The sequence below is a fragment of the Hemiscyllium ocellatum genome, chromosome 24, assembly GCF_020745735.1.
Source record: "Hemiscyllium ocellatum isolate sHemOce1 chromosome 24, sHemOce1.pat.X.cur, whole genome shotgun sequence".
In the NCBI taxonomy this organism is placed as follows: Eukaryota; Metazoa; Chordata; class Chondrichthyes; order Orectolobiformes; family Hemiscylliidae; genus Hemiscyllium; species Hemiscyllium ocellatum.
Window position 1 is genome coordinate 26,584,533 of NC_083424.1, and position 27,860 is coordinate 26,612,392.

The 27,860-nt window shown below is 39.2% G+C and overlaps 2 protein-coding genes across 5 annotated transcripts in view; both read left to right on the forward strand.

The window, feature by feature from the left end:
• The window catches only part of brap (BRCA1 associated protein), a 38,903-nt gene extending 21,992 nt beyond the window's left edge, over positions 1-16,911 (forward strand). Inside the window, exons 10-12 of the mRNA XM_060843970.1 lie at positions 9,586-9,675; positions 11,802-11,905; positions 14,310-16,911. Coding sequence (XP_060699953.1) covers positions 9,586-9,675; positions 11,802-11,905; positions 14,310-14,667 — 552 coding nt within the window. The 3' untranslated portion in view covers positions 14,668-16,911. The remainder of the gene's footprint in view (positions 1-9,585; positions 9,676-11,801; positions 11,906-14,309) is intronic.
• Positions 16,912-22,427: 5,516 nt separating this feature from the next.
• Positions 22,428-27,860, forward strand: part of atxn2 (ataxin 2) — a 103,847-nt gene continuing 98,414 nt past the window's right edge. For 3 of the 4 annotated variants that reach the window (XM_060843608.1, XM_060843605.1, XM_060843606.1), the window contains exon 1: positions 22,428-22,839. In XM_060843608.1, the coding sequence (XP_060699591.1) occupies positions 22,739-22,839 (101 nt within the window). In that variant the 5' untranslated portion in view covers positions 22,428-22,738. The remainder of the gene's footprint in view (positions 22,840-27,860) is intronic. The other variant, XM_060843607.1, reaches the window with a different exon arrangement.

The window sequence follows — 27,860 nt, forward strand, 5'->3', positions numbered from 1 at the left end:
GGCACTTTTTTTTGTCTGTAGGAGAACATCCCAGCTAAAGTATAGAGCTGTCTGTGTCAAATTTTAGTTGAGCTTTTGTCTCCATGACAGTTTTATTGGTTAATATTAATTGGTGCTAAAGTGGGAGATGGCACGGGATAGGGTGACACTGGGTACACTGACACACTGGATGGCTGCTGAGCCCTAAATTGGCTTCTTAACACACAGGATGGCCACCGGACCACAATATGGAGAGGGAAAGCAGAGCAAGCACAAATTTTTTTTATTTCAAAAATATACTTTATTTGTAAAATATTCATAAAATAATTTGATGGACTGTACATTAGGTAATGCCATGCATATTTCCACATTTACATACACAGCTCAGAATTATCATTATTACATACAGGTCTGTAAATTTCTCGCTCATAGAGCAAGCACAAATACTGCCTGGGGCTAACAGAATGCCAGCACAATGCACTCACAACTTGGTTGATTATTGCAGGGTGGGTGGGGGAGAGAATACACATTTTGAGTAGTGTATACTGCCTGCCAAAGTGTCTGGGTCCAGCCAACACCTTTGATAGAAATGCTGACAGAACTTTGTATTGAGTCCATATCAAACTAATAGCCAGGGCTGCAGTAATCATCCTGCTCAGGACAAGTGATTTGCGCCTATTACTATAGTAATGGATTTCCGTGCAGCTGCTGAAATTGACAATGTCTGCGCTAAAACGTGCAGAAATCAACAAAGGCTGGCCTGGAACTGACAATGACTGCATCGAAACTATCAACGATTCTGCAATGTTTACAATAAACAAACCATGTTACAAAGACCATAACCTCATCACTGACCTATTATATTACAAAATGTATAAACGTATCTTGACATATGCTCCGGGTTGAGAGGAAACTTGCAGGTGACCACTGCTGTTGGTGTCTTTCTCTCCTTGGAGCTCTGGTATTTCCTTGTGCAATAAACTCTGCCATTGAACCCTGACTCTGACTCTGAGGCTAATGATTTTCCCCACAACAATTGGCACTGCGAGCAGAGTTTCTGTTACTGGTGCCCTGGTCAAAGGCCATGAACCGGGGTAAGAACCAATTTGGTAGAGGTAGAGGAGTAACCAAGGATACACAGTCTGTTAAATGGCAGATCAAAGTTTTAAGGGGAAACTGCACGTCCCCTTATTGAGAAATATAAGACAGACAGTTGACAGAGCAAATGAAGAAAAGAATTTGCACAACAGAGAGAATGAATATATAAACAAAAACGGAGTAAAACTAAAAAAAAATCAGGAAAATGTTGTTATACCAATTAGCAGGCCTAATTGAACAAGTGAGTGCCTCCACAAGTAGGTGGAGAAAGGACCAGGAACACGTGAAAGAGCTGGAGGACAGAATACAAGAGTTAGAGCAGGGAACGATGTAACGTACTGCAGCCACTGCAACAGAATAGGACATATAGAAGCAATGTGCTGGGAAAAGCATGGGACACCTCCAAACACCACTCAAATACCACGGAACCGCGGGAGTCCCGAGGCCAGCAGAGCTGACAAGCTACCCTCATTCGTGAGGTTAAGGGAGAGGGGAGAATTTATGTGCCCTCAGTAATAGGAAGGAGGAAATGTGATATGCTAGTAGACACAGGAGCGGCTGTATCTATCACAAACTTACCCTTACCCCACACAAATAAAATGATTCACTTAACTGGGGTAGGAGGGGATAAAACACTGGGCTTATCTAAGCGAAACTACCCTTATAGAAATAAACAATGTGTATCCACATGAAATTCTGTGTATGCCAAAATAACGTGGACACCATAACGGGCAATGATCTCATGAGAGAATATAATGTTGTAATCAATTGTGCAAAAGGAAAATTGATTTGGCTTAGACAGGACAGTTGAAAGACCAAGATTGGGAAAATTACAATCACCTTGAAACTATTAAAGTGGATATAGCCACCTGTAGGGACTGGAACCTTTAAAATGGGGGATTTGGAGCCATCTGCGCTATTGTCCCTGGAGCATGGGCAGAAACAAAGTTAGATACCGGTCTAGTTAACATAGACCAGATAAGGGTTCCCAGATCGGGGCATAAGCCCCACTATCAATCCCCAATAAAACCCGAAGCAGGAAAAGCAGTTGTGAAGATAGTAAAAGGACAAGTGAAATAGAGAATCCTGAAAGCAACTACAAACACAACTAACTCCCCGATGTGGCCTGTAATAAATCCTGATGGGAGCCACAGCTCACCATTGATTATACATGACTAAATAAGATCACCCCCAAATTGCACCCCATTGTAGCAGACCCCTCCACTATTTTCAATGGCTTAGCCCTGAATATAAGATTTTTACCGTTTTTGACATAACCGATGGGTTCTGGTCTTTCCTGTTAGACACTGAGTCCCAGAATAAATTCGCTTTTACAGTAAGGGAGAGGCATTTCTTTTACCCCCAAGTCAATCTGTGGTACTAGTTAAGGATACTGGTGAAAACCCAACTGAGGGAATTCTAGACACAGGATCCCCACAATTGTCGGGATATAGATGGGGATGAAGATAGGAGGAGAATAAAGGATACCCTCACGCCCCCCTCCTGGACACAGCTGAGGAGACCCTGTTCGTGTTGGGTCACGAAAATATGTAGCAGGGTCGCCCCAAACAGGGTGGGGCTGTGGTAAATTATAAATTAGAAACAGTTATGTCCGGAAGGATTGTTGGAAGTCAGTCTGCACAGGTAGCCGAACTGGTAGCACTCACCAAAGCACTGGAATTAGCAAAAGGAAAATCCGTGAATATATATACAGACAGTCAATATGCTTTTGGTGTAGTCTGTGACCACATGGTGGCATGGGGTAGAAGAGGGCTCACCACTGCAGGGGGAGCCTCTATCAAACACTGATTAAAAATGCAGGCGCTATTACATGCCAGTGAACAGCCAAAAGAGGCTGCAGCAATAAAAATAAAAGCCCATAAAAAGAGCCAGCAAAGAAGAGTCCACGTTGGTTAAAATTCAAAGGAAACCAGGCAGCAGACCAAGCAGCACAGAAAACCCCAGAACAAGAAGCCATTGACAAGGCTGTAATGGCCACTATTGAATTAGCAAAAGACTTTATCCAAATTCAGCAGCTACAAATGGACACCCGGCAGGAAGACAGAGAAATGAGAACTGCAGGGGTGCTCAAAGGGGAGGATGGTGTCTGGAGGCAAGCAGACAAGGTGGTAGCACCAGCGTGTATACAGAACACATTGCTTGAACTTCACCATGGGCTCTCCCATACAGGTAGAGAGGCCATGATTACAAGCCTAGGGAGAGAATGTGGTGGAAGGGAATAGGAAGAGATATGGCCAAATACTGCTGCAGATGCATGGTTTGTGCACAACATAACCCAGGGAGATCCATAAAAGTTAGGATGGGACATCAGCCCAGACCAAGGGGACCCTGGGAATGCCTTCAGGTAGATTTCACAGGGCCACGATCACCTGGGAAACGTACTGCCTGGTCATCATAGACCAATTCACTTGGTGGGTAGAAGCATTCCCAACCAAAAGCTGCACTGAGACCACTGTAGCCAGAATATTAGCGGAGGAGGTAATCCCCGAGTGGGGGAACCCCTCCAGATCAACTCTAACCAAGGGATGCATTTTACAGACCAGGTCATGACCAGGACTTGGCATTGGATAAAATTTTCACAATCCCTATCACCCCCAGAGCTCAGGGATGGTAGAGAGAATGAATAGAACACTCGAAAATACTTTATCCACGGCTATGCAAACCTCAGGCAGAACGTGGGCTGAGGTGCTGCCAGCCATACTAATGAAATTAAGAGCCATGACGAATCAGGCAATCGGGCTAACGCTATATGAATTAATGACCGGGTAAGCAATGCAATTGCCAGAGACGACAATCATAGGTGGCACCGATGTGGGTCCAGTAAGAGACAAAATTCGGTGGTATGTGATAGAATTAAGTGCCCAATTGAAAGCGATGCAGAAATCTGTAATTGATAAACAGGACAAAGCAGGGGAACTCAATCTTCCCTGAGGTCCTAGCAGCAGGAAGCTGTGTCCTGATGCGAGTACTGACCACCAAACCAGGCTTTGCCCCAAAATGGAATGGACCATATGACGTGGTAATAAGTGGGGATACCTGTTCCTGCCCGGATATTAAAGGAAAAGGCACATGGAAGCACTGGACCCAACTAAAACCATTTTAAGATTCCTATTACATTGACCATTTCCCAGGTGCAGACAAGACTGTCATCCCGGGGGAGTACCGAAAACACAACAGAACAAACCACACAAAAGCACAATTGCACCTCCTAATGAAAACAAAGACTTTGATAACTTTATTTCACTGCAAATATATATACCTGTATGTATTTTACTATGTTTAAGTGTTGCATCTGGCAGAAGCATGTCAGGATTTGAAGATCACCTCTTCTATAAAAACCACCTAAGTTTACATGGGAACCGAACTGTCTGCTACCCACTGGCGCGATCAGTAGAATCTCTATTTGTGGCCACCTTGGTATGGGCCCCTCTACTGCATACAGTAAACACCTCGGGAGCGCCACATAAGGGGCAGATAAGAAAATACGTACAGGGAGTCCAGGGGAGACGTGTGCAGCAGGGCAGGGCCACCTGTCCCTGGGGCTGGGCCCTCCAGCCTAGGGAAGGGAAGCCCCATTTAAAACCTGGTAATTACCCACTCTGTTTCTTAGGGCAGGATGGGAGTGTGTTTATGCCCTGGTTCGCAAACCTGACTCATGTTCAGACACATTGTACTTATCAGTGCTGTACAGTCACCAGGGGACAGTTTGCCTGCATCTGCAGCGAGCAGACATGCTTGAATGTGATTGCAGGCAGTCAGTTCATATGTGGTCAGTGCAATGGCATTCATGTCAATTCTGCCACATGGACATACCCCATTGATACTTACCAGCTGGGGAGGGACACTTGGGATCAGGGGCGACATGGGTGGACAGACAGATGGAAGGACAGGACAATGTATGTTACCGTGCGACTAAGGCATTTTTTTTTATTTAAGGGGATTTACCCGACAGACACTCCAAACCTCCCAAACCTGTTCACTGTAGGGACAATTGCACCCCTTACTGTACCATGCCCCAGTGGGGAACATGTTTGGAGAAGGAAAGTGGCCTCCTTCATCAGCCAGGAGTTCTGTGCTGACTGGCAGACTCCCACTGGGGTATAGATTCTTGGGGATCTCTATCTTCGGGGGGGCGCAGCAGGATTGTCAGCACTAAAAACTGAAATTACCTTGTATGTGGCCTGACTATCCTCGGCAATAACACCTCAAAAGCTCTGGAAGCAATGAATACAGAGTTGGCTGAACTCAGACTCTACACACAGCAGACACGTTACACGGTGGATTATCAATTAGCACAGCAAGGGGGAGTTTGGTAACAGTTGTATGATTACTTTTCAAACATAATAGAAGCCATCAAAAATATCCGAGTCCAGCTAGATTATTTTCAACAGGGAGCTACAATTACACACAGCTGGCTAAATTGGTTGATAATTTTTGGAGGCCCTATTTGGCACATGGGATGGTTCTCAATGCACCCATACTGTGATTCCGTGTTGGCCTTCTCTGGTGTTTAAAGTTCTGCTGTAAGGCGCTACTGACTAGAACTGTGTCAGCAGCGAGTGTCACCACAGAAAAGTTCCCAGCAAAATTGGCACTCCGTGATACCCCTAGGGAGGAGGAACTCCGAGAGAAGACCTACCTCTACATGTAAACTTGTTGGTCTGTGGGAGATCTCCAAAGTTGCCTCCTTGACCACAAAGGGGTGAGTGAATTGGGAGATGGCACAGGGCAGAGTGACACTAGGACAGACAGACAAGATGGCCACCGGACCACAATATGGAGAGAGACAGCAGAGCAAACACAGATACTGCCGGGGGCCACCAGAATGCCAGCACAATGCACTCTCAACCTAGTTGATTACTGTAAGGCAGGTGGGGGAGAGAATACACATTTGAGTAGCGTTTACTGCCTGCCAAAGTATCTGGGACCAGCCAACACTTTTGATAGAAATGCTGGTACAGACTCAATACAAAGTGCTAATAACCAGGGCTGCAGTAATCATCCTTCTCAGGAACAGTGATTAGCGTCTATCACTACAGTAATGGATTTTGGTGCAGACACTCAAATTGACAATGTCTGTGCTGAAACTGACGACCGCGCTAAAATTAACAAAGGCTGCGCTGGAATTGACAATAATTGTACTGAAATTATCAACAATTCAGCAATGTTTACAATTAACAAACTATGTTACAAAGACAATAGCCTCATCGCTGACCTATTATATTGCAAAATGTATAAAAGTATCTTGACGTGCTCTGGGTTGAGAGAAAACTTGCAGCTGACCACCGTTGTTTGGTGTCTCTCTCTCTCTCCCCGGAACTCCAGTATTCCCTTCTACGATAAATTCTGTCATTAACTTCAACTCTAACTCTTTACCCCACAACAGTGCCCATCATGGGATATTGGAAAGCATAGCTGCTTTTTAAAAAATAAGTAAACAAAAAGTAATAAGTTCAATTCATTTCCATTACTTTATTTATATTAATATGGATGCCTGTCCAAATCTGTCATCAACTAATCAAGATGTTTGAGCCATCCAAATGTCAAAACCTTCTTGAAGAAAATTTTCATGAATGTATCAGGGGAGGTAGTGGACTAGTGGTATTACTACTGGACTATTAATCCAGAGACCCTAATAATGGGACCTGGAATTGAATCCCACCATGGTGGAATTCAATAAAAGTCTGGAATTAAGAGTCTAATGATGACTATTAGAAAAACCTATCTGATTCATTAATGTCCTTCAGAGAAGGAAACTTACGTGAAATGTGGTTGACTCCAACTGCCCCTCTGTCCTATTAGGGATGGGCAATAAATGTCTCTTAGTGACATCGTCATCCAATGAATTAAAAAAAACTTCACCAGTTCTGTCAGTAAAGGATGAATTGTACTGATGTATTTAAAATAAAGATTTTCTTTTAAAAAACGGCTTTTTAAAGGAATCCTTCTTTTGGATATGAACTTAGAATCATAGAGATGTACAGCATGGAAACAGACACTTCGGTCCAACTCGTCCATGCCGACAGATATCCCAACCCAATCTAGTCCCACCTGCCAGCACCTGGCCAAAGTCCTGTCTATACCTGACAGATGCTTCCTTCTTTTTCTTAACCAAACCCTCAATTTCTTTAGTCATCCAGCACTCCCTATACCTACCAGCCTTTCCTTTCACCCTAATGTACTTTCTGTGGACATGTTATCTCATTTCTGAAGGTTTCCCGTTTTCAGCCATCCCTTTACCTGCGAACATCTGCCCTCAATCAGCTTTTGAAAGTTCTTGCCTAATACCATCAAAATTGGCCTTTCTCCAATTTAGAACTTCAACTTTTAGATCTGGTCTATTGTCTTGCATCACTATTTTAAAACTAACAGAGTTATGGTTGCTGGCTTCAAAGTGTTCCACCACTGACACCTTGGTCATCTGCCCTGCCTTATTTCATAAAAGTTTTGTACTTTCTCTAGTAGGCATATCCTTACTGAATGAATGAAGCTGGAGGACCAGATACTCAGGACTGAGTAATAAAGCTGTGAGCGTTTGGAGGAGGAAGGGGATGATGTTCCAGATAATGTGGTGGTATGCACTCTGAATCTAAAACTTGAGTTAGTCTGGAACTCTCAGCTAATACTTTACTCAAAATACAATTATGCAACAGTTACCCTGGCATGGACTGGTAGAAACTATGGAATTTGTACCGTAAGAGGTGTTTTGCTTAATGGCTGTGTATCCCCATCCGTTATTGTGGATTTGTTCCATATTCAGTCCATGGCTTGTCCCTATGAAACAACAGTTAAAGTCAGCCAAACTTCACAATCCAATTACTGTTTGACAATTTCTCCTGGAAATGTGCCCATGTTTGAATGTACGGATGAAACTATGTTCAGTGCTATAGTGATGTCACTTTTAGTAGTCTGATGATGCTATCTAGATTTTCAGATGAAGTTTCCTCATCCTGGAAAGATTGCTGGCTCCTAGTTTGCCTTGAATGCTGGAAGAAGGAAATTGTGAACAAATGCAATGTAGTTGGAGAGTTTAGGTAGTTAATTAATTCTCTGTTGATAAACTGTGTCTGAGTGCTATTTATAAACTTAATTGAAATGTATTTTGGCAAATGTAAGTTTGAGTTATTTTTGCTTCCTGCTGTTAAACCAATTTCTTCTGAAATGGGCATCTTTTGCTTCAGTATGAGACAGCAAAGCAACAGGTAAAAACTTGCTTTAGTACTCTTCATGTGAGACCCTCAATTTATTGAATGTTCAATTAGTATTGGAGGAATGTAGAGACCCTTACAGTTAAGCCAAATCTTGGGCTTATTTTCATCAATAGATGCAAAGATTACTTAATAATGATAGAGGCAGGATTCTTGCTATTTCCTGAATCTCTCAGACCAACTTTAGCATTGAAAGATTTTTGGAGAGAAAACAGAACAGGAAGCTCTGAGGAAGGGTAGCTCAACTCAAAATGTTTACTCTGATTTCTCTCCACAGATACTGCCAGACTTGCTGAGCTTTCCCAGCAATTTCTGTTTTTGTGTCTGATTTACAGCGTCTGCAGTGATTTTGGTTTTTATTATAGGGCAGTTCACACAACTTCGTGTCATGCATTTATCGATTCATCATGAGAACTGATTCTCAATATTGTATCTCATGGTGAATTTGCAAACAGTTATGTCTTGGGTGTACATGCTAGAGTACATAAAGGAAAGGTAGCAAATTGCATATGTGTTTGCCATAAAGTAAAATTATGATTCAAAAAGCAAATCCTTGTGGGTTGGAGTTTAATGTACCAAGTTGGAATTTTATTCTGCTGTACCAGGGTCTGAAAAGATTAATGTCTGTGCTCCTACTGCTAATGTTTTCTACTGCTAACCTCTCAATCCTTAGTCAGAATGTGTGGTTGAAGTCCACTTCAGGACTTGAGCACAAAAATCAAGGTCGACATATCTGAACAATACAAAGGAAGTACTGCATTATCAGAAATGTTACGGTTATCTCACGATCAAAGTCACTAAAACACATTATTTGTTTATTATTACACTGGTGTTTGTGTGGGCTTCCTGCGTTCAAACTGACTGTGGCATTTCCTTCATCACAGCAACAACTGTACTCTAAAAGTACTTTACTGGCTGTGATGTCCACTGTTCATGCAAGGCATTGCACAAATGAGCCTTTTTTTTTCAGTAATAAGACGTGCCTTGTTAGCTAGACAAATCCCAGCTTATTCTGCGACTTGCAACCTTGAATCTAAAACAATAGTGGCTACCTGCCAGCATTCCTGAGCAAGGGAAATATCCTGAAATAGAAATGTACATCAAAATAGTGTTTAAACAGAATAAAGGGATGGGTGCTTTTGCTTTTACTATGGTACTTAAGATTTTCACGGAAAAATATGTTCAAATTTGTCCAGCAGTGCACTTCAAACATGTTTCGTGTTCAGTATGATAAATCATAAAACGATTTAATCGATTTTGTAAACATTTTTCTTGACAGTATTCATACCTCCTGACTAGTCAGCTAGAATCTCAACGCATCTACTGGGAAAACAAAATAGTACACTTGGAGAAGGATGCAGCAGAAGAGGTAAGTTGCTTTCATGTTTCTTTTTCACTCTTGCCATTCTTGTTCCAGAAAGTAGGAGAACATAATCTGTTCTTTTCAATATTCTGTAGATTCTGAATGATTCCTAAGGGTTGGATGCTCGCAAATGTCACCCACTATTTAAGAAGGAAGCAAGAGTGAAAACTGGGAACTATAGAGCTGTTAGCCTTACAATTGCATGCTTTGCTGGCAAGGCCAGCATTTATTACCCATCCTTAAGTTCCCAGAGAATAGTTAAGAATCATTGCTGTGGGTCTGGAGTCACATGTAAGATAGTGCAGGTAAGGATGACTGATTTAATTCCCAAAATGACATTTGTGAACCAGATGGGTTTTTTATGACAATTCAAAATGGTTTCAAGTTCGCCATTAGGTCAGCCCCCTATTCCAGATTTCTTTGAATTCCGATTTCACCATCTGCCATGGATAGGATTCAAATCCATGCCCCAGAGCATGAGGCTTAGGTTCTGGATTCCAGTAACATTGCCACTATGCCTCACTAATTCTAGACTCTATTATAGAAGATAGGATAAACAGGTTGGTTGATAGTGATGTAATTAGGCATAGTCAGCACGGATTTGGGAATGGGAAATCATATTTGATGAACTTGGAGTTTTTCAGAGATGTCCCTAATAATATTTGTAAAGAAGAATGGGTCGACCTTGTATACTTAGACTTTCAAAAGGCTTTTGATTAAGTATCATTAGAAATGTTAAAGCACATGGGACTGAGGGTAATATACTGGCATTGATTAAATTGGCTAAGAGACAGAAAACATTATAAGAATAAATGGGTCATTCTAACATTGGCAGGCTGTGACTGGTGGAGTACCACAAGCATCATACTTCAGCTGTTCACAATCTTTATCGATGATTTGAAGATGAGGGCCAAATGTAATATTTCCAAATTTGTGAATGATACAGTGTGAAGTGGAAATATGTACTGGGCAATGTAAAATGGTGGTTCCAGGAGGATTTGGATAGGTTTAGTGATGGTAATATTATAGGGCGGGGGGGGGGGGGGATGCTGGAGATCAGAGCTGAAATTGTGTTGCTGGAAAAGCGCAGCAGGTCAGGCAGCATCCAAGGAGCAGGAGATCCTTGGATGCTGCCTGACCTGCTGCGCTTTTCCAGCAACACAATTTCAGCTCTGATCTCCATTATCTGCAGTCCTCACTTTCTCCTACAGGAGTTGGGAGGCCATGTTGCGGCTGTACAGGACATTGGTCAGGCCACTGTTGGAATATTGCGTGCAATTCTGATCTCCTTCCTATCGGAAAGATGTTGTACTCAATACTCTGACCAATAAAGGAGAGCATTCCAAAAGCTGCCTTCACTCCTATCTACCTGCGACCCCACTTTCAAGGAGCTATGAACCTGCACTTCAAGGTCTCTTTGTTTAGCAATACTTCCTAGTACCTTTACCATTAAGTGTATAAGCCTTGCTAAGATTTGCTTTCCCAAAATGCAGCACCTCGCATTTAAGTGAATTAAACTCCATCTACCACTTCTCAGCCCATTGGCCCATCTGATCAAGATCCCGTTGTAATCTGAGGTAACCTACTTCGCTGTCCACTACACCTCCAATTTTGGTGTCATCTGCATACAAACTAACTGACTATACCTCTTATTAAATTTCAGAACTAATGAAGTAGTTTCCACCAGAAATGTGAAATTCCAACATTGAATCATGATTTATCTAAATTGCTTTCATTTTTCATGGGATGTGGATGTTGCTGACAAGGCTAACATTTGTTGCCCATCCCTAAATGCCCTTGCAAAGGAGGTGGTGAGCCACATTAGAGAACCATTGCAGGCCATCTAGTGCAGATGCATCTTTAATGTTGGCACTGGGTCTAGAGGTATCTATAGGTACGAATGGAAGATTTCCTTCCCTAAAGTATAAATTGTATGTATTTTTATGACAATTGATGACAGTTTTGTGGCACCATTACCAAGACTAGCTTTTGGTTCCAGATTTTTGTTGTTTGAATTTGTGAATTTCTTGTCCGAAGGCATTGGCTGGGTCCCTGGATTGTTGGTGCACTACACCCCCATTTCCCCTTAATTCTTTTTCCAAACTTTATCCTGTCCTATTTTGTCATTCCAGATCAATAATATGAAAATAAAATTCAAGGAAACCATTGAAAAGTGTGACAGTCTGGAGCAGAAGTTAAGTGAATTAATGAAAGACAAACAAGCTCTCGAGAGAAAGTAAGTAACTTTACAACAAAAGTTTTGCCAATCTCATAAATTATTATAAAAGTGACCAGCAGTTTAAGTGGTGCTTCTACTGCCTGTTTATCAAATTTCTTTCTTCCTTTCGCATTTTACTTTCTCAGAATATCCAGATAACTATTGTTCCTGTCTGAATTGAGCTGATTTAGCAGGTTGTTCATATTATAATTAATCCTGTCTTTGTCTGATGTCTACACATTAATATTCAGCAAGCTATATAAGAAAGGATCAATAAAGAAAGGAAATCTGAATTAATTTATTTCCCTTTTTGCATTCCCAAGTTACAGATGCCAAAGCTGCCTCTCTTGGTTTTACCCCAACTCTTTTTGTGTGTTGGCTGTGGCTCAGTTGATAGCACTGCTGACTGTGTATCACAAGGTTCCAGTGCACTCCAGGACTTGAGCACAAAAGTTGAGGCTGGTAGTCTGGTGCCACTATCGAGGAAGTGCTGCCCGGTTAGAGCTGCCTTTTTTTTGGTTAAGCCATTGAACGAAGGCTATCCGCTTGTTTGGGTGGAGATAAAAGCTCCCGGGCAATATCTTGAAGAGTAGGGGTGTTATTCTGCTGTCCTGATCAATATTTATCCCTTGATCTATGTCACATAAGTAGATGATCTGGCCATTGTCACATTGCTGTTTGTAGAAGTTTACTGTGTGCAGATTTCTTGTTGCATTTTGTTAATTGGCTTTGAAAACACTTTGAGATGTCTGGTGATGGAAAGTGTGATATGAATTGAAATACTTTATTTTTTTTAAAACTAACTTATTCCAAACTTGCTTTCTAATTCCTCACAGCTAGGCAGTTTGTGATTTTCACCAGTTCCAAGGATATTTATCCATGCTGACACATGGCATCACAAGCTCCATCAGTTCAATTTATTCTTTAAAATATGATGCATTGTAAAAGTTAAATTAGGAATAATCTCATAGTGCAGGTCAGGATGTAATTTATCTATTGTCAGTGAGACTGCTCTGTGTGGAGTGTTCTGTCCTCTGCAAATACTTAATGGGATCTGATTTTAGGAATTGTTTCAATTTGAAGACTCAAGTTGCATTTCATTGTGCCAGTTTCAATGGAGTATGTGTCATGTTTAATTTTAGGAGATTTCACTTTGAGAATATAGATATTCTTACAGTTCCTGATGAAAGCTGTGCCAGATTGTACGTTGTGATCTCTCCTTTTGATTTTCTTTCCCTGCATGGTTTATAAAATTGTGCATAACTTTCTGTAAACTCTAACTTGTGTTTGTAAAATTGAAGATCTACTTTGACTTGGAAATTAATGTTCTCATAGACTTGCATGTCCTTCATATCAAAAGGTACTTAATTGCTTGATGAGTAGGTTCTCATTCAGACATTTGCGCTGTGGTAAAAATGTTAGGTATTTGTACACTCAACAATTTCTAAAGTTTCCAAGTCCTAAACTGAGTTTATTTTATGCTGAAGTATTTAGCCCTATTTTGACAGTTGTTTCTTTTTGGGTTCTAATTGGTGGTATTTGTGTGCCTTTGTGTTTTAACTGTTTGTTTGATTTCACCCATCCTTTCTATACTTTTTTTTCCCCCTCAGTCTACATTTTAGTTTTAAAAATTTGAACTATTTTTTAAAACCGTTCAGTTTAAAAGATTTAAGTTTGAATATATAGTAAAAGTCAAAAGTAATTGAGAAACATTTGATGTTGCACTGGTGTAAAGTGAGTTGTGTAACTGCACCCTGTTGATCATCTGAGTCAAAGGTCGATTTTTCGCAGTACTTCTGATATTGTTTATTTTACAGAAATACAGTGCTAGTCATCAACCGTTGAAGAGGTTTAAAATTCTATTTAGCCTCTGAAACTTTACCACGTACACTGTTTTAACTTTAAAATGTGGTGCAGGCTTGTCAACTATATGTAACTATTGTGTAGAATTAACACAATATAGGACTGAATTTAGAGGATTATATCTAAAATATAATCAATATGGCAAAAACCATAATATTCTTGACAAATTTTCTAATTTGCACTCAGTCATGAAGTGCTCCTGTTGCCGCATGTTGTAGGTCTGTCTATTGTGCACCCATGTTGCATAACCCACCTAATTTAATCTGACCAGAAAGGCACAACAACCTTTCTTGTTGCTTAAAAGATATTTGCTTGCTTTTTTCTTATTTAGGCCCAGGAAGTATTTACTATAGGAAGCTACACTTGAATAAGATTGGAGAATGTCATTTGATCAAAATCTGTGCCAATTTTTCTTTGTCAGAGATACAGATGAAACTGGAGATTGAAGTGCATTGCTCAGTTGAGAACTAAAATGAAAATATTAACATGAGTTCTCAGAAAATTTCAATTAATATTCCTGAATTGTTTTAATGTGTGTCTTTTCATGCCATTCTGCTAGGTGTTCTCAGTTGAATAACAGAGTTTTGAAATTAGGCACTGAACTGAAAGAAGAACAAGAAATGAACAAATGCTTGCGAGCTAATCAGATCCAGCTACAAACCAAACTGAAAGAGGAGGAAAAGAAACTGAAGGATACATGTGATGAGAAAGACAGGCAGATTACAGAGGTGCAGGAGCAGTTGCGGGATGTCATGTTCTACCTGGAGACTCAGCAGAAAATCAATCAAATGCCAGCCGATACTCGACAGGAGATTCAAGAGGGACAGATAAACATTGCGGTGGCATCTGCTGCATCGTCACCTGGAGCCATAACCAAACAGACCTCCAGGAGAGGAAGAGGAAAACGGAGCAAATAGTTGAGTTTTCTCATTTCTGAAAGAGGAAGGAAAAAAAACAAAAACAAAACCTCCTGGGAGGTGTGTGTGTGTGTATATTTGCTTATTTTCAATGCTACTACTATATTTCTGTTATCTATGATTCTATATTCAAGAATTGCCAGTTTTTTTGGCAGTTAGGCTATACTCTGCATTGTGCAGAAAAATTATTTAATACAACATTATTGATTTATATTTGCTGGTATTATAGCTTAAGTATATGAGCTATGCAATTGAAAAGATTTTGCAAAACATGTCAAATGTGCAGAACATCTCAAACTACCTGAGCACAATGATAAATCCAAAATAATTTATGGCTGATGGACATTAGCATTAAAGTTGTTATCTTAATGTTTTTCAGTTTTCTTCGCATTCACAAGATAGCTCATAGACATACAAAACCAGCATTTAGATACTATTTTGATTATAGGCAGTATGATTTAAGTGGAAATAACAACATAGTTGGCAATGCAGTCATTCAAATTTGCTGAGAATGCATACCTGAAACATTGTGGGATGCTGCATGAATCTAAAAGTCAATTTAAATCTTGTTTTGCACCTTTCATTGCTGACCAGGTGACATTTTGGGTGATAACATTGTATTCATCTGGAATTTCAGCATAACAGTCACCAAATTAAACTTGTGATAATCTCTCACAGCTGTTAGAAACCTACCTGAAGTAAATTTGTGCATAAAGGGGGAAAAAGTCCACAATTCAATATTAATTGCAAATTTCATTTGTAAGCTGGGTAATGTGGCTATTGGAACAGTAATAGTAGTTAATGAAACAGTTCGTGGTAGTGCAGCTTGTATTTACTTGACTTGCAAGTGATTCATGTTCACATTCAGAAAAGGGTAGAGATTGCTTAATATTAGAACCCCATGTCAAAAGAATAATTATATTAAAATATAATATTTATTGAACTCATCTTTGCAGTTAATTGAGAGAATGAGGGTTCTTCAAATTAACTAATTCATAAAGCTTTTAACTTTAAAATCTAAGTAGTAAAGTATTCTTGAAAGAAAGTTGACAAACCATATCTGTATGTGCACTGAGTATGACAGCTAAGTTTTGTTGTATTCAAAACCACATTTTTCCCCACTGATATGTCTAGCAAATTACATGTGAATCACTATTTTTGTCAAGTTAAAGTATGGTAAACAGCATGGAATATTCCAGAATTCAAGATGAGTTATGCTTCACCATGAATCACATACTCAAAAATTAAATTGAGTATCCCACTCATGTTTCCAGATGTTGCTTAACTTGTGTCAAGGGCCATTGCAACTTTATTTCCATCTGTAGCACTCAGTTCTTCCATTCTGCAGTAAATTATCCTTGGTTTGTAAGAGATTTTATTTATAATGCAGATGTTTAGTTCTTTCACAGCTAACATCTATTCTTTTTGTAAGGCCAGCACCAGGTGTAATTCTGTGATTGCTGTGAACAATCACATTTTGACAAAAAGATTGAGACATATTAATATATTATGTAATTTAATTTTAAAGCAAGAGGAAGCTTTTTCAATTTACGTACTTCATTTTTGATCAGACCTTCAGTCAGAAGTCATTAACATCTCGTAGTTTGTAAAGCAATCTAAAGAAGCAGGTTTACTTTGTGTTTTTTGAGTTGATCTGATTAAAATGATAAAATATTATGAATGAAGGCTGATGTCAGACAGCTGTAGATTGATGTAATGAGTAAATTGCCAAGCAGATGCAGAGAGAAAAAAATGTTACTGTAAGAAATCCCTGTTATCTATCCTTGACCACTAGTGCTCACCATTCTTAATTAGACTGCATGGAAAGGCAATTGACTAAACTTTTTTTTTAAAAAGGTGTTCTGCAACAAATTTCTCTAAAGGAAAAATTCTGGTGTAAATTATCTACAGCGAAACCATGTTTATCTCTTAATGGAGATATTAATATAAACATTTTGTAAATAGCATCTGAAACTTTTTTGATTGAGGGCGGTTGAATCTTGAAGTGCAAAATGATGCATTTTGGGTCAAACTCTTCAATTTGGATCACTGTATCTTAATTTTACATTATGTATCTAATTTGGTCAATTCTACCTAATTTCAATAATCTGAGTAATAATCCAGTCATAAATGTGAATAAGGCAGTAGAACGTAACTTGTGTCTGTTCCAAATGAACAAGACTTTGTTGCAGCTTTTGTTGTGAGACACTATTAAAGGGTTGTTTTAAATAGAATAAAAATTGTTCCACAGTAAAAGTACCTTTGTTTATGTTGTCCTCTATTTTGTCTTGCTTCCACTTCATGTACCTTTCATGCTGAGGAATTGTTCCTAAAGCACTAATTTCTCACTACCAGCAGGATCTTCAGTTGGGTGAAAGAATCATAATCAAATCTAATTCTATCACTTTTTATCAATGCACATGAAGCAGAAATTTGACTCTCTCCCCTACTGTAGATGTAGTAATCCAGTTGAGTTCTGGTAAAGTAGACCTTATAGAGTCATAGAGATGTACAGCATGAAAACAGACCCTTCGGTCCAACCCGTTCATGCCGACCAGATATCCCAACCCAATCTAGTCCCACCTGCTAGCACCCGGCCCATATCCCTCCAAACCCTTCCTATTCATATCTTGATATCTTATTTCCCTGAGTGGTATTTAACTGTTGTGGACATAATGTTATCCACATAATTATATCCAGGAAAAAGCAGCCAATTAATTGACATCACATCAACAAGCATCCACTCCCTCCATCACTGACACTCAGCAACAGTGTGTACCATCTAATAAGGTGTACTGCAGAAATTCAGCAAAGATCCCTCGACAGCACCTTCCAAACCCCCAAATACTTCCATCTAGAAGGACAAGAGCAGCAGGTACATGGGAACACTGCCAGCTGCAAGTTCCCCTCCAAGCCACTGAACATCCTGACTTGGAAATATATCACCATTCCTTTACTGTCACTGGGTCAAAATCCTGGAATTCCCTGCCTAAGTGCATTGTGTTTCAACCTACAGCATGTGGACTGCAGTGGTTGAAAAAGGCAGCTCATCACTACCTTCTCAAGGGCAACTAGGGATGGGCAATAAATGCTGGCAAGCCAGCAAAACCCACATCCATGATTGAATTTAAAAAAAGTCCTCCCTTGCAACTGGGATCATAAGGAATTGAATTGATAAGGAATGAAATTTTGGAAAATTATATTTAGCGTTTATCAGTGTTTCTGGAGAGAAATAAATTTATGTCTTACAAAATTTCTATATCTTAACTTTATTTTTGGAATTTTTGTTTCCTCCCTCACAATATAATCCTTTGCTGGCAGGCCAGAAGTGTATTAAGTAAATCTAAAATTAGCCTGGCTGCTAGATTGTCACTGGCATGGGGTATGTAACTTGAGTAATTGCATTCAGCAGATTATCGCTTGGGATTTCAATAGTGAATGGATAATTGTGAAAAGTTGAATGGAACTGTAGTGGTGCCTATTTCGACACAACCCTCAGCTCATCTGCTGAAAGCTTGCTCTATACCTTTCTACTTTTAATTTTGACTATTTAGTGCTCTCTTGATTGTCTTACATAAAGAATGCACCATAAATGGGACCTTGTCCAAAATTTTGCTGCTTGTAAACTTAATCATAAAAGTCCTGTTGACCCATCACATTGTATAATGACTTATCTCCTGAACTAGCAAGACCTTGATTTTAAAATTCACATTTTGTTTTCAAATAGCTCTGAGTTGCACCTCATCCGTGTAATTTCTTCTGGCCTTTCAAACTTCATGGGTGCACTTCTCCAGTTCTGTTTGTGTGAATCACTGATTTTGATCAATCCATAACTGGCAGTCTTGCATTTAATTATCTAGACCCCAAGTTCTGGAATTTGCTCAATAAATGCAGCCTCACTAGCTTTCTTGAATAGGATGATTTTTAACACTATCTTTTTGCTCAAACTACTTCATCTGCTCTAATATCTTTCTGCAACTTGGTGTCCAGTTTTATTTGATATCACTTGAGAAACTTACTATGCTAAAGACTTTAGAAATGCAAGCTGTTCACATTGAGTATGCTTGCATACCAGTTCAAGCCAAATAAAAATGATTCAGTTTATGATTGTGGATAGAACTATTATCACTGATTTTACTTCAATTTGACAAGAATCTCAGATTTTTAATGCATTGATGTAATTCTTTGAGCAAATTCAACTGTTAAGAAATGCATATTCTGAAATAAAATTCTGAACTAACCAAAAAAATTCATGTCCTTGTACTAGTATCATAAGCAAATTGCTTAATTCCAACAATTAGTTATGCTTATTTGAATTGCTCTGGAATTATGAATTCCCTGCTGCAATAATTTTTTATGCTACCAGAATATGGTTGGTAAACAATAACCCAAGTTTTAAAAACAACTAGGCATCAATACAAATATGTCAAATAGCTTTGTAAAGAAAAACAGGTGTTTCTTACAGATCATGTGATTGAGGCAAATAGAAGTGGGAACACCGAAAACTTGCAGGCTTCAAGCCAGTAATGTATTCCATTAGAGGTTTCTAGTCACAAGTACAAATCACATTTTCCCCATCCCCGGAATTGTTGGTCATCCCATCCCACATTGTCTGCAATTCCTGCTGAAGAGCTTAGAGCTTAAATTAGAAATTATTAAAGTCAATGTTGCAGATGGTTTCTTGAGTTTATGTTGGCTTATGCAACTGAAGCAGAGAAGCCAGGGTGGAACAAGATATATGTCTTTAGATCTGCGTAGAAGCAACTGTACCATTCTTGATTGGATGATGTGTATATATAAATTAAAAGGAGTACTTGGAGCCATAATCTCATTGAATGGCAGAGCAGTCTTAGGTGAATTGTGGGAAAGACTCTGGGCTTAAAGGTCTACTTCTGCTCCTATGCCTTGATGGTGTGAGAATGGGAAAATGTGAAAGAGATATTGCAAGCGATAGGAATGTAAAGAAAAAAGCGGTGTCACTAAGGAATGATCTATTCAGAAAAAGGAGAGACACGAAGGGCAGACACATTAGGTGAGACTATGCTGGAAGAGGGTGCAGAATAAGGTCATCTGTTGAAAGCAAGAACAGATAAAAATTAGGCTAAGAAGTCTGATCGTGATTCTATTAAGTGGGAGAGGACTGAGGATATAGAAAAGGAAAGACTTAGTTTTGGGTCCTGCCTACCATGGCAGAAATAGTGAGAATTCCCAACTAAGGAAACAGGATTTTATTTCTGAATCATTGCTGTGGAATGGTAAATTAATTGGAGCTACTGGAACAGAGAAACTGGGGAATGGGAATAGAGTTGTTAACCGAGAAGGAAGATGATCTGGATACAGGTAGGAATTAGTGGGTTCTCATTGTTGCAAATTTCTGGAGGTAGAAAGTAATCCAGGAAAGGAAGATCAAAAATGGAGAGTGTGTAGGTCAAGTAATTGAAAATCTGAAACAGTTAATTAAATATTCTAAACTAGGATGAATGATAGCCATCAATGTAGGAGCTGTAAGGATAGGTAGTCAAATGGAGGAGATCAATTTTAAGCAGCATCTTAAAGTAGGAGACGAAGATTACGTCAGCTTGTATGAGGGGGCATAATTACAATATGAGGGGTGAAAGATTTAAAACTGATGTCGGAGGCAGATTCTTTACTCAGAGTGGTAAGGGTGTGGAATGCCTTGCCTGCCAATGCAGTTAACTCAGCCACATTTGGGAGATTTAAACAATCTCAGATAAGCACATGGATGATGATAGGATAGTGTGGTGCATGAGCTTAGATTTGTTCACAGGTCGACGCAACATCGAGGGCCGGTTCTACGCTATATTGTTCTATAATCTATAATAGAAGAGAAGAGGATAGAGGGAAACCTGAGAAGACAGCAAGGATACGTACACCATTCCTGCAGCATTTTAGGTAAATGTAAATACTTATTTTCTGTAAATCTAATCTTTCCAGTTTTTGTACAAACATGTTAAGCATTTGTGATTGGTACTTTGAGGTAACAACATCGTTACTAAAATAAATTATAAAAAGAATTGTGTGGTTGATCCTGGATCAAAATGATTGTTCTAGTCTTGTAATCTCTATAAATTTGAAGTGAGAAGTGAAAAATTGAATTTAGTAAATAATTTGCAATTTAAAAAGCTATGATAATTGCTCATTTGTAATAGTTTGGCTCATATAACCTTTTTTAGACAGCGTTCAGTAAACCACTCCAAAACTAAAACCAACTTTGGAAATCTGGCTTAAAACCAGAAAATTTTGCAAATACTCAGTAGGTCATACAACTGTAGAGAAAAAAATATTTGCAGTTCAATGATATTTCATGAGAATGTTGTTTCACTTGACCTTATACACCTTTTAAGTTTCATGGTGGACTATATGTGTTCTCCTGAATTGGCCTTGCTTGCATGCCATTCAGTTGTATGGAACACATCCAATAAATGCAACCTTTTGGTATTAACTTTGTCCTGAGAATAATTCTTTTATTAAAAAAGGGAGGTGGGAATGGACCAATTTGAAGAGTGGAGATTGAGAGTTGATTGTAACTTCTCATGTTTTTAATACATGAAATTAGCACAATTAGTTATTTAACTAAATTATTCAAATGTGAAAAATGGCTTCAAAAATGGAATACAAGGGACACTTGCAAACTAGAAGTGTATTATATACCCAACCAATTATATAGTACAGATGAGTTTTTTCCCTTGATGTATAAATGTTAATCAAAATAATTACCTACATTTTCCTTGTACCAAATTACCCATATTTATTTACAATTGCAAAAGAATTAAAGTATTTTCAATTTACCCATTTCCCTTCAGTTGTCGTACTCTTGCCTTTGAGTCAAGAGATTGGATGTACTTTCTCACTGCAGAACTTGACATAAAAAAATTAAAAACCTGGCACTGCAGCACAGTACAAAAGGAATCCTACATTGTCAATTATGCTACATTTCAGATAAACAAGAAACGGAGACCCCAGGTGTCTTTTCAGGGTAATTATAAAATATCCCACGGTGTTATTTTGAAGTAAAGCACACGTTATTGTGGTTAGTCGAGCAATTATTTATCTCTTGTCATAACGTAAACATATTATTTAGTTATTATCACGTCTGTGGAAATCTGTTGTGTTTAAATGGCTGCTACAATATATCACTGCATGCTTTGAGATATCCTATTGTGAAAGGTGCTATTTAAATGCACAGTGTGTATGAAAAGTGTAAGGATAATAAGCTAAAGCTCACTCCGTGAGACTAGAAGAAAATAGCGACGCTTCTTATGAAAGAATGAGACAGAGAGCGATGTCCAAAGATCACGATCACAAGTAAAAGATGATCTTGGTTAATTAGACACGGTACTGTTCCCTGCTCTGGCCGTCTGAGGGCTGACAAAGCCACAAACCACCCCGTCCGTCACGTGTCACACTCCCGCACTCCTCAGCAGCAAAATAAACGTCCGCTCTCCTCGGAAAGGTCAAAGGTCAGAAAGGACTGGGGAGCTGGGAAATGAGCATGACAACAATAAAGGAAATTTAAAAAAAAACTCTCGTCGTAAACCACCCCAGCCGTTCTCCTAGCTGTAGTGAGGGATGATGGGTCTGCTGATGGAAGGCCGGCTGACTTGGTGTAGGGGGGGGTGATCAACCGCGTTGCCAGGGAGCAATGTGAATGCGCCGGCCGGTGGGTGCGCACGCACACGCCGGCGTGCCCGGATCCTGTTTCCCCGCCCCTCTCTGCCCCTCCCCCCCCCCCCCCCCACTCTCGTCCGTTTGCCGTGTTGTTGGTGGCGGCCGAAGGTTTGTGATAGCAACGAGCGCCGCCGCGCTAACTGACGGAGGCCCGGGCAGGCGATACGGCGGCTGCATCCGCTCTCCCTGTCCCATACGACGTTCTTCTTGTTCCTCGGCGGGGGGGGTGGGGAAAGGGGGGGGTTTCACTGGTGTTGTGGATGCCGGGCCGGGCCGGGCCAGGCAGGACCGGACCTTCTTCTGTTCAGGGGTTTGAAGTGACTGGAAGCGGTATCTCTTTCCCACCCCCTGCCCTCCCCCATCACCATCATCGCCCACCATCATGTCCATGAAGCAGTCCAACAGCCGAAAGCCCGGTGGCGGCATCGGCACTGGTGGAGCAGCAACTGGAGCTGGCGGTGGAGGGAGACAGTCCGGCGGCAGGTAATAAACGGTCTCCCTCTGTCTGTCCTTCTCTCCTCTCTCTCTATTGGTCCAACTTTAGCCCGAGGCCCTGGAGGCGGCCTTCTGTCACTGATGGGCCCGCCTTTACCCTTCAATATGCCGGGCCCCGGCGTTACCGAGAAACGCAACGACAGCGTCCGGGCCTTGCGCTCAGGCCCCGTCTTCCAGCGGGTTAATGCCGAAATGGGGGATGCGGCCTACACGTCCGAAGCCATAGGCGGGCGGCTTTCAAAATACCACCATTAAAGGGATATAGATTAACAAATGTCGAAAGAGGATGCATTCCTGTAGGGAAATCCGTTAGGTGGTGTACATCAGTATTCAAGACCTTTAAATTTTTTTCAGTCTCATTAAAAAAAACTTTTTCAAGGTTTAAATCGTTGTCACTAAATGTGTTAGGCGTGAACATTGAAATGCTGAACAATTAATATATTACTCTTAAGCCAAGATCGCATTGGGAATTTCAAAGCTTTGTAACTCGTCAATAATGAAAGAGTTATGATGTGACATTCAAATCAGAACGATCGTATTCAAGAGAACAATGTGTTATATGTTGCATGCTGTACTGTTTTAGTGAGATTGACTGCTATGCGTGAGGAAAATTAAGCTTTCTGTAAAAAAAATTGTTCCGTGTGTCCAGCATTGTCACAATTCATTACAATGTGGACATTTTACAGAATATTGTAAAATTAAATCTAATTATCCTTTAATTAACAGTTTAAAATTGAACAAAACATATGCTTTAATGGTATTATGAAAAATAAGTTTGTGTATGCTTCAGCCCTTGTGTTGCAAGAGTTGATGACCTGGCATTTGAATCATGCTTACATTGGTTTTGGTTTCCTTTTTACTAAATGGCTTAACTCTTTCTGCATTAATAATTCCAGTGTTTTGACTAGTAATTACATAGCACTTTGAACTAAGTAAGTTAATGCGCTTGAAAATGTTAAGTGCTTAAAATTAATTGTGAAAGTTGGAAGTATTTTGTTTCTTACAGCTACTGTTATATACCTTCCAATTCTGGAATGATGAGCTTTCCTGTTCACAACAGTGGCAGATGTTTTGTTAGATTTATGTTTAAAGATACTGATCTGTTTGACATTTGTCAATTTTTAAAACTTTGGTATTGTAATGTTTTCATTGATCGCTTTTGTCCAAAGATGTGCATGTTAGGTGGATTGACCATGCTAAATTACCCATGGTGTCGAGGGATGTGCAGGCTAGATGAATTAGTCATGGGAAATGCAGGGTTACAGGGAAAGGGTAGAGGGGGTGGGTCTGGGTGGGATGCTCTTCAGAGGGTCAGTGTGGACTCGGAGTCAAATAACTTGCATCCACACAGTAGGAATTTTATGACCATGTCAAGGTGAATGAGTTTAACTATACATGCCCAAACAAGTGGAAGTGTTTTTCTTAAGAATTTCATCAAAAATATTTGCTTCAGTGCTGTTAAAATATACACATTCTAACTTTTCAAGATGTAATATACTGTAAATAGCTTTGCTTCAAAGAATTGTGTTGGAAGAGTTTTGGTTCTGTTTTCAATTCATCTTCAGTTTACAATTCATCTTCAACCTGCACATCTCCTTTGAGTTACTTGATCTTCCAGTATTCCTTTGGGCCACCTTAGATATCGTAGGTTTAAAAGCTATGCTCATAATCCCCATGTTGAGCCTTTTGAAGCTATTCAAATTAGAACTACTCTCAACATAAATCATAAGCATTTGGTAAATCAGTGCTTATGCACTTTTCTGTTTAGAAATTTATATTTTAACCAGGAGAAAGTGGATGAGATTAAAAAACAATTTATTTTGTGTTTTTCACAATGTCAGAGTGCCTAAAACATTTCAAAGGTAATGAAGTACACTTTTTAAATATGTCACTAATGTTAGAAAAATATGGCAACCAGTTTGTAGATAGCTAAAGAATCTCGGAGTTAAATTATCAATTAATCAGTTTTAATGCTTGACCATATATTGGGCAGGACACTGGGAGAACTTCCTATCATTTTGTATGGAGAACAGCTGGTTTCAGTTTAATTTATCTAAAGAATTCCAACTTCAATAATTCACACTACTATATTTAAGTCAACCTTCTATGCGGCCAAATGTCTGGAGTATGTCTTGAATTTGATATTTCCTGGCTGAGAAGTGTGCAAGTTACCATTGAATAAAGACTATCAAAATTATTTTTCCAATTTGGTTTCTCTTTCATACTGTAACCAGGTGAAAAGTAGTATCTTGTTAACTTCCAGGACAGATCTCTTTCCCTTGCAATCTCAAAATCTTTTCTCAGATTATCATAGCTCCATTACATTTCAACTGCTCATTAGAGATTGGAAATGACTGCGAAAGATCATTTTCATGTTGGTCCTTTCAGTCAGGGCAAGAAAATGTTTTAAATCCTGCTTGTTTGATTTGAAACAGAATGTATGATCTCCTTTTGGTATACTGTCCTTATGCATTTTTGTTTGGCTTAGGTGCGGCTGTTGGTTCACTCCAGTTTCATAGAGTTCCTGATCCAAGCATAACAATTATCCATTTATACACAATTTGATAATAAACAATAGCATGGTCTACTTTATGAATTTCTGCCACAGTTGGGGACATTTTTCTGAGAAGTACATAGTTTAGGAATTTACAGCCAAATTTATGCTAGATGGCTTGGTCTTTCTGGCTGGCAAGTGCCAGCAGTGCTTGTGTCAAATCTGTTGTGTATCCATTGGTCATTGACTATTTCACTCAACAATTTTTGAGTACAGTGAACGTTCCTGTGTTGTAGGGCTGCTACTCAGATTATCTACCTTCAGTAATTTGGAAATTGTACACTTTTATTTTATACCTTCCTTTTCAAATTTCTAATTTTGAAACAATTCTTTATGAATTGTTTGCATGGATTGCCTGGATCTCTCACGATCTGCAAAATCTGCAATCTTCTGATTTAGAAGTATTTACTTAATTCTCTGTATCATAAAAATCGCAGCATTTAAATGGTTGTAAAGAAATTTGGGAAGTCCTGAGCTCTTTTCTTGGCTTTACTAGCAAAATTGTTAAAAGACATGGTTTTTAGATTTAAAGTTCATCATAATTACACTGAGAAGGAGGAGCAGTGCTGACAGTGATTATATATGCAAGTTATGTATGGAGCTGGGCCTGGATGAATTTTGGTGATAAGATGTTTTGGGGAGATAGAAATGTACAGAAGATTCCTTGATTCTTTGTATTCCTCTTTAATTTTAATTCAGATTCTTCCTCAGGTTGTCCAGTGGCTAGTAATGTTATAGTGGACCCTGTAGTTCAAGGTGAATGTGTTGCCTACTTGATTTCACACTTCATTATCAATACTGATGCAGGGATCAGCAATATAGTTAGAATCCTGAAGAATTGGTCAGGAGATAAATGTAGAGCTTGGGGTAGTCTTCAAACTGCTATTCACTCGCTAACACTCAGAATCATAGCCTAGTTAAACTAATTATATAAGATTAATCCAAAAGATGTGGAATTAAATTTGGTGACTTTTCTCCAACATCTGGATTTTTCATAGCACTTTTCTCATTCCTCCCATCCCTTGGTATTTCATTATATTCCTGAAGACATTCTACCCTTCAGTGGAATCCTGAAGTAATAAATATTGAATATTCATTATAGAATGGTAGGTGGATACCACTGGGTGAGAAGGTCATTAGTTAGCTTTTAGATAGGAATCCAGAAGTGAGACCATTCATTATCAGCGCTGGTCACAAGATCTGTACACTTACTGATAAAGTTTAGTTGCACTCTAGAAAGTAATGAGGTAAGATGCTAGTCAGTAGAATTTTCCTATTTTGCTCGTTTTGTAGTTTTTTTGAAGAGAGAGAATTCTTTCCAACTACAGCATTGGTCACTGACCTACCTACACTTTTAGTTACTGGTTTTAAAAAAAATTATTGAAGCTAGTATGAATAAATGATTAAAAAAACAATTTTTTATAAGCATAGATTGTTTTGTAAATTCTATAAAATACATGCAGTTGAAAAATGTGGTGCTGGAAAAACACAGCAGGCCAGGCAGCATCCGAGGAGCAGGAGAATCGGCATTTCGGGCATAAGCCATTCAGGATGCTGCCTGGCCTGCTGTGTTTTTCCAGCACCACATTTTTCTACTCTGGTAGTCTAGCATCTGCAGTCCTCACTTTCTCCTATAAAATACATGCAGCAAACTGATGTGTTGATAGTAAAGTGTGTGGAAAGAGGACTGACACCAGGGCTTGTGGAGTTAAAACCACTAAAGGTAATTTATGTATTTACTAAAAATTAACTTGTCATTTCCACAAGTGTAGCTAGTAAATTTAACACTCTAGCTGTAGACATTGACATGTTTTTCCCTGTTTTCTGCTTCAGTCCCATCCCCAAAATTGTGAGAAAATATTTGAATTTGTATTAATTTGGAAACAAATTAATTCCCTTTTCACTTCTAAAGTTTTTGATTTTTCTGGGAAGTTTTATTCCACTAACTGAGCTCAGATTTTAACCAGTATTTACACAACCTGCATTCTTTGATAATTCAAGTCTGATTACTTGTGTGATATCAGTTCAAAAAAAGTCTGGCTGGAATCTTCAGTTTTCCAAAAAAAACTCAAAATTTATTGCAGAATGTTGAAAGTAAATCTGCTGTCCACCTGAACCAAAGACAACCTAGCAGCTGTTCAAGATGGTGCCATTAAGGCAGTATGAGCTTTTTTTCATTAGTGGGATTTAAGGAAAAGTGTGGACTGGAATTTCTTTGCAGGATTGTGCTTTTATTCAGTGGTAGTCACCTGAAATCAGCTAACCAGTGCAAAAGATTGAGGAATTTTAAAAGGAAAGTATGTCCAGCATAAGTATTTTTTTGTAAAAATTGAATATAGAGTTGAACAATCTCAAATGGAATGAATAATTGGGATGAGTTTCTGCTAATTATGCCATTCATGGATATTTGAGGCTCTTAAAATGTAACCTTTTTCAACAGACGCAATTAAATTTA